At 46.4% G+C, this 13,205-nt stretch overlaps 1 protein-coding gene across 2 annotated transcripts in view; it reads right to left on the bottom strand.

Moving 5' to 3' along the window:
* The window catches only part of lrrc49 (leucine rich repeat containing 49), a 232,231-nt gene that overhangs the window by 169,967 nt on the left and 49,059 nt on the right, over positions 1 to 13,205 (bottom strand). For both annotated transcript variants that reach the window (XM_078532455.1, XM_078532456.1), the window contains one exon: positions 2,129 to 2,195. In XM_078532455.1, the coding sequence (XP_078388581.1) occupies positions 2,129 to 2,195 (67 nt within the window). The remainder of the gene's footprint in view (positions 1 to 2,128; positions 2,196 to 13,205) is intronic.

Here is a 13,205-nt window from a genome sequence, read left to right as displayed (position 1 = left end):
GCAGATTAATAGTGGAGGAGGTTACAGATACAAGGAAGGGAGAGGCCATGAAAGGATTTCAAAAGATGAGAAATTTAAATTTGAGATATTGGATCACAACGGATCATAAAGGACAAAAGTTCTGGGCAAACAGTGTTTGGTGAGGAATAGGATGTAGGCAGCAGGATGTTTGGATGAGTGGCGGGTGGAAGAGAGTGCCATCCAGGATGGACAAGTCTGAAGGTGACAAGGATTTCAGTGGCAGTTGGCTGAAATAGGAGCAGCATCAGGCATGATATCAAAGTGAAGGTACACAGTCTTTGTGACAGGAGAAAAATGGAATTTGATGATTATCTCAGGGTCAAACAAGATGGAGAGGGTGCAAACAATCTGGTTTTGTGTCAGGCCAAGGTTGGGGATCAGCAAACAGAGTAAGATGCAAAGACTAAAGATGATGGCTTCAGTCTTCCCAATGTTCAGCTAGAACAAATTGTTGGTTATCCAAATCTGGATGTTGGACAAGCAGTCTGACAGCATAGAAGTATTGCAAGGGTTGAATGAGGTGGGAGAGAGGTAGTACAACACTTGTCCATTACAGGTCACAAGATCATAAACCCCATCATACCTACCCTCTCCATCACTACCTACCTACGCATAATGCTATTATCAGGGGGGCAAAAGAGAAAGAAATACTGATACAAATTTCAGCAAAATTTGGTGACATTCTTACTTGATACCCTCAGAAAGATACAACGAATAAAGGTACACACAACGCAAGACAAAGCAAGCCTGAATAAACCTCTTTCCCTTTCATGAAATGTCCCAATATCCTTACCGATATCAGATTGGCAAAGGCATCCATCAGGCCAGACCAAAGGGTAAAAACCTTCTAAGTGTACTTTATCCCTCATAATTTCAATAGTCTATCAGTCAAAAATCAATCACCTTCATAAGTTTTTCAACTTCCACAGCCTGCTTCAATAGGCTATTCCACATAGTCATCATCCACTGCATAAAGAAGTTACATCTCAACAGTCACTCTGAAAAGTGATCACTTTTTTGCTATTATGCTGGCTAAATCTGGTTGAATATCAGTGAACCTTCACCGTTACCTCTAGTGCCCAAAAGGATCCATTCGTCGTCCCCTATTTCTCATACATATATTGTCTCTCGGTGACTTCATCCAAAAGCACAGTGTAAGCTTTCACATGTACACTGATGACATCAAGCTCTGCCTCACCACCACTTCTTTTGACTCCTCCACTTAAATTATCTGACTCCTTATCCAACATCTAGTACTGGATGAGTAGAAATTTTCTCCAGTTAAATAATGGGAAGACTGAAGCCATTGGTTCCAGTCCTGGCTCCAAATGCTGTTCCCTAGCTACAAACTCAACCTCTCTCCTTGGTAACAGTCTGAGACTAAATCACACTATTTGCAACCTTGGTGTTGTATTTGACACCCAAGATGAGCTTGGACCACATATTCATGCCACCACTAAGGCCAGCTGCTTCCATCTCTGTAACAATTCACCAACTTCGTCCCTGTCTCAGCTCATCTGCCATTGAAACCCTCATTCATACATTTGTTACCTACAGACTTGACTATTCCAATGCATTTCTATCTGGTTGTCCACATTTTATCCAGTCATCCACATTCTATCCTTTGTAAACTTGAGGTCATTCCAAGCTCTGCTAACTCATGCTTAACATGTACCAAGACCTGTTCATTTATTATTCCTGCATTCACTGATCTACATTGGCTCCCAGTAAAGCAACATCTTGATTTTAAAATTCTCATCCTTGTTTTCAAATCCCTCCAAGGCCTTGCACTTCCCAAGCCCTGTAATCTCTTCCAGCCCCACAACCCTCCAAGATATCTGCACTCACCTAGTTCTGGCATCCCCAATTTTAATCGCTCCACCACTGCTGGCCGTGCCTTCAGACCTAAGCTCTGGATTTCCCTTCTTATGCCTCTTAACCTCACTTTCCTCCTTTAAGGCACTTCTTAAAACCTTCTTCTTTGGTCATCTGACCTAATATCTCTGTCATTTTTTTAGTGCTTCTGTGAAGTGCCTTGGACCTTTTATTACATTAAACTTGCTATATAAATAAAAGTTGTTGTTGAATAATAACACCTTTACCATACCTGGTTTGCATGCAGATCCAGCACATCGAGATCAGTGAGACTCTCCAGGTTAGAAATATTCTTGATTCTGTAGCACAACAGAAACAAAATTTAGTAACCATTTGTTCAGGGAAACTTGAAAAAATACTGCACACATTTATAGAGGTCTTTATTTCCAATATTTTGAACCTCCTCTGCTGAAGCACCAATTCTTGCTAGTGTTCAGTCCCTTGGTTGCTGGTCACCCTTTAGCATCAACCTTATGTGTCTAGACAGTGAGTGCTGGTAGATCAGCCAGGAGCCCCAAGGAGATTCTGAGCAGTTCAGAGTGGAGACAAAGCAACCCAAAGGTTCCAGGTTACAATGGAACCAGAAATATATCTAGCAAAGTAGCACACCCCACAGACAAGTTCAACGTGGAGGAAAAGCACAATTTACTAAATTAAACTAAAGGCAGTAAATCAATTAAAAAGCACAGTAGCCATTACTCGCTGCTTCCCTGAAGATTAAGAAGTTGAAAACTTCTGAAATTAATCCCAAGATACCCTAACTGAAGGGTTATTAACTAACCTAAAACATAAACTGGGTATGATGAATTAAAAGTTTAATTTTTTTTAATTCATTCATGGGATGTGGACATCACTGGCTAGGACAGCATTTATTACCCATCCCTAATTGTCCTTGTTCAGAGGGCATGTAAGAGTCAACCACATTGCTGTGGGTCTGGAGTCACATGTAGGCCAGACCAAGTAAGGACGGCAGATTTCCTTCCCTAAAGGACATTAATGAACCAGATGGATATTTATGGCAATCGACAATGATTTCATGGTCATCATCAGACTTTTAATTCCAGATCTTTATTGAACTCAAATTTCACCATCTGCGTGGTGGGATTCGAACCTGGATCCCCAGAACATTGCCCTGGGTCTCTGGATTACTAGCCCAGTGACAATACCAATAGATAGGGCAGGAGAATTAACGGTGGCTAAAGGGGTAGTATGGAAAAGAAGGACTCCTTTTCATGGTACACTGGCACCAATTCTGGGGAATGAAGAAGCTGTACCAATGGGAGGGGTCCACCTGAACCAGGATAGGACTCTTGTCCTAGCAGAAAGCTGGAAAAGGCTTTAAATTAGTAAGGGGGTTGGGAGAGGGACTGACAAGAAATATAAGAGACCTAAATGTAAACAAAATAGAACAAGAGAGCATAGGAAAGAATGAAGTAAGGGAGAACATCGATGGCTAGGGAATAAAGAGAGTGATAGGATTGGAGTCTAAAAAAATGGTTAAAAATAAAGTGAGAGGAAATCCTATTAAAAAATGAATTTGGATGTCTGTACAGCAGGGTACGCAGTGTCTGCAATAAAACAGGGGAGCTAGAGGCAATTGTGCATTGGGAGGACCCAGGCATAGTTTAGATTACTGAGACATGGCTATAGAGAAATCGTGACTGGGAATTAAACATGGCAGGATATAACATATTTAGAAGCAAGAGAGAGAGAAAATAGGAAGTGGAGTTGCTGTACAGTAGAAAAAGGGACACATCTCAGCAAGTAAGAAATTGAATCCATATGGTTAGCAATAAAAAATAATAAAGGTGCATCTCAAAATAGATGTAGTCTACAGACTACATAATATTGGAAAGGAGGTGGAGGAAGAAATATGCAGACAAATTAGGGAATTGAGTAAAAAACACAGAAAATTAATTATGGGGGATTTCAACTACCCTGATATTAACTGGAGAGAGGGGATAGGTAAAGGGAACAAGGGAATGGAGTTCTTACAGTGTGTACAAGACAACTCACTAACCCAACATGTAAAAAGTTCAACAACAGAAGAATAGAGAATTAACCAGAGCAGATCAGAGAAGAGTAGGAAAACATCTCGGCAATCATGACCATGATGTAATAGGTTTTAAGATGATAGAGAAGGGCCTAAGTATGATGAAAACCAACAATTATACGGCCTCCTGTCGGCATATTTGCAGGCAGGGGGAATGTATAATAAAATAGATGACGAGCCCATTGCCTTCCTGCCCATCCCCGCGCCATTCCCCATATTACGGTGGACGGGTAAGGCGCCAGCCAGCTCCCTGCCCTTGGGCCTATTGAGGCCCTTAACTGGCCAATTAACGGCCAGTTAATGGCGTCGTTCTGCCTCCACCACAATAATACGTGCAGCTGCGGAAGGCAGAACCAAGGGGAGGCCAGCCTACTACTTTTGCCACAATGTTAAAAGGCAGGAAGGAAAGGGAGGATACCTCCTTTGGGGGGGGCGGGAGGTCCCTTGTGTCCATCAGGGGCACCACACTCCCCAAGCTCATACTCCTACTTTGTACCCCCCTCTCCAGCCTCTAAGACCCGACAACCCACCCCTTCCTCCCCCAAACCCCAGCCCTGCCGCAGGGTCCCTGATCACTCCCATCCAAAAACCCCAGACTTATCTTAAGTCTGGCATCCGTGGATCTGCTTCTCTGCACTGCTTATAGTCCCAGCAGCAGCCACTACTGTGTTCTGGCACTGCCGGGGCTACTCAGCTGCCAGCCAATCAGATTGGCCAGCAGCTCTCGAGGGTGGGACTTCCCTTTCCTGAGGAGTTGGGGAGCGGGGCATGGGGGAGATCCCACACTTGCCTTGTTAAGGCTGCCCCCAGCGTATTTTCACTGCAGGGCAGCCTTTTTAAAGTTCACGGGCTCATGATTTCTACCCGGGGGGCGGGATGGAGAGCAATACACACTCCTCTTGTAAAATTCACCCTAACTTTATAGATTGGAGAAAAGATGATTTTGAGGGGCTGAGACTAGAACTTGGGGAAATAAAACAGGCAATAATAAAATTGGCAAATAATAATGTTGAACATTTTAAGTGGTGTTCAACAGAGTGCAGGAAAGGAATAAAACAAAATAAACACTAGTGAGACTCCATGGATGAATAAAGACACAAGGGAACAACTCAGGATTAGGAAAAAAGGCATACATTAAGTACACAGACAACAGAGGAGTGCATGATGTTACAAACAATGGACGTTGCAAGACAGTTATGTTTTAAAATTTCTCCTTTAACTTGAGGTGAAACAAAATGTTTTGGAAAGGGGGGTTGTCAGATCATACTAAACACCGTTGGGAAACAGGCCCATGAAATCTGGTTGCCATGGGGATAAGAAACTCAAACAGATACCAACTGAAATATCAAGTGACAGTTTCTACACCTTTTCATAATAACTCTCAGTAAAGAGACAGTTGCTTTGTGAGACACCAGGAGAGAGAAAGCAACCACTGTTGCGTAGAGGAACAAAGCAGCTACTGCTCTGGAGAAGCAGGATGGTTGTGAGAGTTGGACTTCTGTTCAAAAGGAAGTATACAGAACCAATATGACTTTTAGAGATTTAAGGAACAAGTAATCACCAAGGTGGGCCTTGCTGGTGGAAGTCAGATCAGAAAGATTCAGGCTGAGTAGAGCAACTTTCGAAAAATACTGGAAGTTTCTACCTAGCCCAGCAGGGAAAAGCATGCCTGCTGGAGAGCCGGGAATAACTTTGGACTTATTCTTGTAATACTATACATCTGTCAGAAGGGCAGTGCACAGCGAAAGGAGTTGTAAGATATATCTCAACTGTGTTAGTTAATTAATGTGGAAGTATCTTTCCTTTACTTTGGTGCATTAGTTACCTGTTAATTAATATTTCATCTATGTTCTTTCTGTCTGCAAAGAACAGGGCCCTGTGTACTAATATATGTAGTTTCTAGTACATGCAAATGAACATGTACACACATTGCGCCTGTTTTAGCTAAACAAAAGAAGTGATAGCCATTCACTGGTTCATTTCCCAGGGCAATGCCTTGACCAATCAGAGTCAAGCTGCCTTGTTTAAACTTTCAAACAATGCTTGGCAGTTAACTGTCAGTCAACATTAACTAGTGCATTTTCCATGGAAACATATCTACCAATCAGACTCCACTTGCCAACCAACTCTCTTCTCTTCTCATACAGTATAAAATTGTTGCTTCCCCTGACATTGGTATTCTTGCGATTGTCCTGATGAGTGCAAGACGAAAAGCTTCATCAAAATGTCTTTTTTCAGCAATACTCAAGTTCTGTGCTACCAAACGATTTTTTCTTTGAGTTTGATACAGTCTTTAACTTTTTTAGTTAACCACTGATGGTGGATCCTCCCCTTGGAATTTTTCTTTCTCATTGGAATGATTCTATTCTGTGTATCCTGAAATGTCACTTTAAATGTCTGACCCTGCATCTCTATTGGCCTATCCCTTAACCTCATTTGCCAGTTCACTTTAGCTGGCTCTGCTTCCATGTCCTCATAATTACTCTTACTTAAATTTAAAATACTAGTCTTGGACGCACTCTTCTCTCCCTCAAGCTGAATGTAAAATTCAATCATATTATGATCGCTGCCACCTAGGGGTGCCTTCACTATGAGGATATCAATTAATCCTATCTCGGTGCACAATACCGGGGCAGAGTTTTACATTCGGTGTACGGGCACAGGGCTGACACGCCAGAACGTAAAATGTCACGCGATGATGTCGGGCATGCGTCCCGATGTCACCGCGCACCGTCGCGACATTTCGGTAGGCGGGTGCGCTATGAGGACGGAGGCGCACCCGCCATTAATTAATGGGCCAGTTAAGGCCCTTGAGGCACCTACTTTCTTTGATTTTACACAGCCCGTGCGATTTTCAGGGCGTCGCACGGGTGCAACAGGCAGGCGGGTAGGCCACACTTTCAAAAACCTCATCCACGGGCGGGATAAGAGGGGTGAGTGGGCTCGCAAATGCGAATTGTTAGTACTTTAGCTTATAACTTGCTGCTGCTTGCTTGTGTGAACAGGACAACTTCATTTCGCTTCAGAGCTGCTTTGACAGGAATAACAGGCTTCAGTTCAGGACTCTGGAGCAGCCATAACACTTGGGGCCTTCCAGGTATCAGATAGCCTTCCCTTACCCTGGGAATGGGGATTGTGGTCTCCACTGGAGGTACCTGCTCTGAGGAGGAAGACAGGGCCAGAAGGGGGAGGAGGCCAGGTGTCCCTGTTCAGCCTCCAGGGGAGTGACCTTTGGGAGGACAGGCGCTGACACAAGGGGCGCAGGAAAAACAGGGAGTCCAAGGCAGAAGGGGCCACAGAAAACACCACTATCCTGCTGCTAGGGTTTACAGGCGGTGATGCAGCTACCTCAATATGTCTGAGGTGCGATGCCGAAGGAGGCTCCGCCTCTCAAGGGAGACAGTGACTTCTATGATGATCGGCCGTGAGATCAGCTCCAACAGTGTGGGTGGACACCTCATGCCAGTGGTGCTGAAGGTAACAGTGGCCCTCAACTTCTATGCCTCCGGCTCTTTCCGGGGATCGGTGGGTGATCTTTGTGGAGTCTCCCAATCAGCTGTCCACAGTTGTGTCAAGCTGGTGACAGATGCTCTGTTCAGGCATGCATTGACTTTCATTCACAACCACATGGATGAGGCCAGCCAGGCTGAGCAAGCCAGAGGCTTTCCCGCGATTGCTGGATTCCCCCGCATCCAGGGTACAATCGACTGCACACACGTGGCCATCAAGGCGCCAGCGGGTGAGCCGGGTGCCTTCGTCAACAGGAAGGGATTCCACTCCATGAACGTGCAGATAGTGTGTAATCACAGGATGCAGATTCTGCAAGTCTGTGCAAGGTACCCAGGCAGCTCCCATGACTCTTACATCCTGAGACACTCCCAGATGCCGGGGCTCTTCAGTGCTCCAGCCTGGCTGGACAGATGGCTGCTGGACGACAAGGGCTATCCCCTCAAAATGTGCCTCATGACGTCTCTCCGTCATCCAAGAATAGAGGCTGAGCAGCAGTACAATAGGAGCCATGCCTCCACAAGGGCTGTGGTGGAAAGAACCATCGGTCTTCTCAAGGTGCACTTCCGATGCCTGGACTGTTCAGGGAACATACTGCAATACCCCCCAGATCTTGTGTCACTGATAGTGGTTGCATGCTGCGCTCTCCACAATCTGGCGCTGGAAACGGGGGACACAGTGGAGGAAGGATATATTGACACAGCTGCTCTGGCAACAGACAATGAGTCCAGTAGTGAGTCCGAGGACAAGCATGCTCAGGAGAACGCTGAGGGGATAGACGCTGACCTGGGCAACCTCCAGGGAGGCAGGGACACGCAGGTACACCAGAGGCTTGTTGAACACAAACACATCTAATGGTGTGGTACCTGGCATACATAAAACAAATTAAATGGAAAGGTGTTCTCCATCACACCTACTAATAACTAACTTAAAAGCCGGGGAAAAAAATATCACCAGTGATAAGTCCGTGTTGTGCTTAAGGTGCTTTAAGTTTGCATTTACGGGTGCTATGTCTAGGTGCTCCTCCCTCGCTGACACTGGCATTGGAGACTGCTCACTCTGCAGTCCTGTTGGCCTTGATGACCTTGGCGGGCGTCCTCTGGCCCGCGGAGCCTGTGCTGGCCTTGCCTGGGAGGGAGCAGCCAGTGTCACGGCTGGCATCTCCCCAGTCGCCGCAGCCTCATCAGATGCCACGGTCACTGGCAGACAGGTGAAGGAGCTGCTACCCTCATCCAGAGCGCCCTGAGAGGAGCCCGCAGGGACAACCAGCAGCTCGTGCGCCATCGTTGGGTCGCTTTGGACTTCCCTGCTCACCAGTGATGGACGGGCACCTAGCTGGGATCCTGGGTGCCCAATCCATCTCCCACACTGACAGTGACCACCTGAGGTCATCGCAAGTGTGAGGGCTTGCAGGTCCGAGCGCATCCCCAGGATCCCCTGATTCAGCTGTTTCAGTTGCTACTCTCTCCATGGAAGAGGCAGTGCTTTCGGCCATGAGGGTCATTGCATTGCTCATGCTCCGCATGGACTCCTCCACAATGGAGAACATGGCACGCAGTCCCTCATGTATCTCCGCCAGATCCTTCCGTACACCCTGCTAGACATCCAGCAGCTGCTGCCTCAGGGATGACTCCAGGGGCTCATCATCAGCCACCGACTGAGCATGTTCTTGGTCCCCAGCAGTCCTCCGACTGCCGGCGCCCTGGGCACTCTCTGCCTCCCCTGCACCTCAAGCGAGTGTGAAGTGTCCTCACTGCTGTGCACCAAGATACTGTCTGCCGATCTGATGCCCACCAAGGTGCTGGTATGTGCGCTGGTGCCTCCCTAGCTGAGAGGGTGTGACGCTGGTGCGTTTATATCGTCTGTGTCTTCTGGGTTGAGCGGCTTTTCACCCCGATGGGCTTCTGGTGAGCATGCCTGGCACCCAGGTTAGGGTGATCTCGTCTTTCCACTATCAATGGGGATTCCATGTTCGAGGCTCACATCAATATAGAGACAACAGTGGAATGGTTGCTATGACAGACATTCTGACCTCAGGGCACTGCACTCTTACCCCGCTGTGGCATCCCAACCTCACTGCGGCCGGTTGACCTAGGCGCATGGCGCCTCTCCAGCTCCAGTGCCTCCAGCTCGTATCTGGGTAAGATTAGAAGGTAGGGCAGTCCTCCGCCAGTCCGCAACCTTTCAACATTGTTGTGGGATGTCTTCTCCTGAAAGGAGAGAGGAGCACTGATTAGTCCACTCTCTACCTGCAGCACCATTGCAGCCTGGCCAACCCCACCTGAGGAACACCTCACAGGGCTCAGCCGATTTGTGACTGTGGAGCCGCAAGACACTCATTCCAAGCAGCCAGGGCTCACTCACTTGCCCAGATGCTGCCTCATTGGCATTTGCCAGTCACTCACGCTCTAAGAACTCTGAGGTCTAGGGGGAGGGGCGGTGGCCGCTCCTAACTGCTGTGCTAAGTGACCCATGCCAACACGATACTCACCCTTCCCAACCGCAGGAAGCCATTGAAGCGCTTACGGCACTGCACCCATTTGCGCCTCACCACATCATGGGAGTTGACCCTGGATGCCACCTCTTCCCAGGCATTTTTGGTGAGGTGGGGTCCCCTCCTCCTCCTCCCGTCCCTGACGACAAGTATATCCCTGTGTGCTGCCATCTCCTTCAGGAGGGCAGTGAGACATTCATCGGAAAACCGCGGGGCCGACTGCCCCGCCAACCTGCCCTCCCGCCTGCCATGTTCAGCACTGACGTTCTCCATGACTACGGCCCTCCGAGTCAATGGCAGCCTTTGCATGGATGCCACAGCCACTTTTGAATCGGCCGCCAGGTCGCCATTGGACCCGGCAGACATTGAGCTCCCGCACCCACCCGCCCTTCTCGCTGATGCCAGAGTCGCATATTACACTGGGCGGGCCTTAATTGGCCCGCCTGCGTAAAATGGCGGTGTGAAGCCAATAGCAGGCAGCGGTCGGGTTCCCACCCACTCCCGCCCGACCGATGTAAAATCCTGGTCCAGGTCTAGTATAGCCTGCTCTCTGGTTGGCTCTAGAACATGCTGTTCTAAGAAACTATCCTGAAAACATTCTGTGAACTACTCATCTATGCTAACTTTGCCCATCTGATTTTCCAGTCTATATGTAGATTAAAATCCCCCATGATTATCGCTGTAGTTTCTGACAGGCTCCCATTATTTCTTTCTTTATACACTGTCCTACCATATAGTTACAATTAGGGGGCCTCATCTCAACCCAAACTTCTTCTACATCTTGGTTTCCTGAACTTAGGCTCATATGCTAATACCATCATTAAATAACAGAGCCACCCCTCCACCTTTTCCCAGCTTCCTGTCCTTCCTAAATGTCACGTACCCTTCAATATTCAGGTGCCAAGCTATGTCATCCTGTAGCCATGTCTCTGTAATGGCTATCAGATCGCACTCATTTATTTCTAGTCGCGCTATCAGTTCATTTGTTGTTTTAAATGCTACATCTATTCAGATACAGAGCCGTTAATTTTGTCCTTATATTATTTTTGTAACACCTAGCCTTTTCTGCTGAGAAGCAGCTGAAGATGGTTGGGCCGAGGACACCATCCTGAAGAACTCAGTTAATGGGTGGAATTTAATCCTGGCAACAGGAGTCTTGCCCACCAGCTGAAGTGCCGGCGATGGCCCAGGTCGATTCCTTTGGGGAAGGCCCATTGTATCAAGTGTCATTTGGGCATTTAAATGGCCAGTGGCAGGCCTTCCCCAGGATCAAGCACCCCGGCAATAGAAATCCCACCTCCCAAGCTGCAGCTCCCCGTTGTCAACAGTGTCACGGGGTAGTGGTGGTAGCTGCCAGCATTACACACACACAAGAGGCCCAGGATCAGCATGGGGCCCAGGCCACAGTGTGACGGCAGTATGGGGATCATGGGGATGCTGGGTGGGAGGGGGGAAAACAGGAAAAATCAGGTTCGGTGGCTCTCAGCGGGCCCACCCTTCTTCCTGATGCTGATTTCCTCAATCAGGCACTGAGTGCCTTACAATGAGGGACAATCCCTAGGTCCAGGCAAGAAAATCCAATTTTTTGGCCTTACCGCATGGCAACTCATTGACTACCAGCACCCTGGTAGTAGGCATTATTTGCCCATTTAAGAGCCTCAACTGGTGGCGGGGCAGAAAAGCTGTACACGAGGCTTCATGCCCTGGACTTAATCGGGGCAGCAGCAGGAAGGTGGTGGGGTCCCCGGCAGCCTCTCACCCAATTAAATGCCCCCTAGCCTCCAAGCTCACCTCAGTGAAGGGCATTAAATTGTGCCCAATGTTTCAAATCAGTGCTTTTTTTCCGACAAAAGATCATTGACCTAAAACATTAACTCTCTTTCTCTCTCCCTAGATGTTGACTTCCTTGCTCAGAATTTCTAGCAGTGTCCGTTTTTAATCTCATTTTTCCAGCATCCACAATAATTTGCTTTTATATTAGTGCTTTGTTCCAGATGAGCGACTTAGTCTAATCCCACTCTGCTGCTTACTCCCCCAAAGCTTTCAATTTTCCTATTTTTCAAGCGACGAGCTAATTCCCTTTTTTAAAGAATCTATGGACCCTCATCAACAATAGTCTTTGGTAGAGAATTCCTCATTCTAACCACCCCATGCGTAAAGAAACTGTTTTCCAACATCTCCCAATAATGCATTACATTAGTGGCCTCTATATGCTGCTTATTTAACTTTAAGTTAGATCCATGGAACCATCTCAAATTCTGTAGCTCCCGCTTTGTGACTGAATGATTATACCAAAAACATTTTCCTCAGGTTGCAGGCCAATATAAAAACAGTCAAATGATACCATTTCTGATAAATTCTCAAATACTATATTGGTCTCTTTACTATTTTGGAATTGAGTTGTTGAACTGCCAAATATATTGCATTAGTTGCCCAGAATTCCAACAAGATTGGTACATCAGAATCTCATTAATCCGGTCTATGAACATGAGTTGTAAATCTGTCGCTCACGGGTTTGAACCTCTGACCCCTGATCCACCGACATGGTTTTGCTTAAAGCAGTGTTTTACAATGAGCTTTTCTATAAGGTCCACTCTCAAATCACACCAAACAATTGATGAGGATTTTTTGAATTACGGGGACTTTAATTTTTTTCAGTTATTCAACAATTATCGCAATGTTGAAAGTTTTAATATAATTTGTTTATGTGAATACACTATACAAATTGCTGTGCAGAATTATTGTTGAGTTGAGGAGACTGAATGCTCAAGTGTAGATTGAGATAAGTGGTTACTGAGTGGGACTTCTCCAGCCCCAGCCATCTTTAAATGGTGCACGCTACAGAGATGGATAAAAGCAAATGTCAAGGTTGGTAGAAATGTAAGCGCAGTTTAAAAAAAACATAATTTACAGTTAGTATATAATCATTTTTCACAGCTACTTGAATTGAAAAAATAGGAATGATAGCTCAGGTCTATCGCCTCCCTTTTATCAATCCAATATTTTACCTGTGCAGATATATTAGGGTATCGGCGGTTTCTAGTGAAGCTTTAATGCTACTCCAATACCTGCATTTTTCTACTAGTAAAGCTGAGGTGACAATTTGATCTTAAAGATCATTTAAACAACTAATAATTTTAATGACACCACACAACATCTACAATGCCATCAGTTGGAAGAAGTAGATTTTTGAACTGTTCAATCCTCGTTCCCCAACCGATGAAAGATATAACTATGCTATTTCCTTCTGATATG

This window comes from Cetorhinus maximus, chromosome 30 (assembly GCF_964194155.1).
Source record: "Cetorhinus maximus chromosome 30, sCetMax3.hap1.1, whole genome shotgun sequence".
In the NCBI taxonomy this organism is placed as follows: domain Eukaryota; kingdom Metazoa; phylum Chordata; class Chondrichthyes; order Lamniformes; family Cetorhinidae; genus Cetorhinus; species Cetorhinus maximus.
Note: the sequence above shows the minus strand (reverse complement) of the source record. Positions and strands in the feature narration are given on the sequence as shown.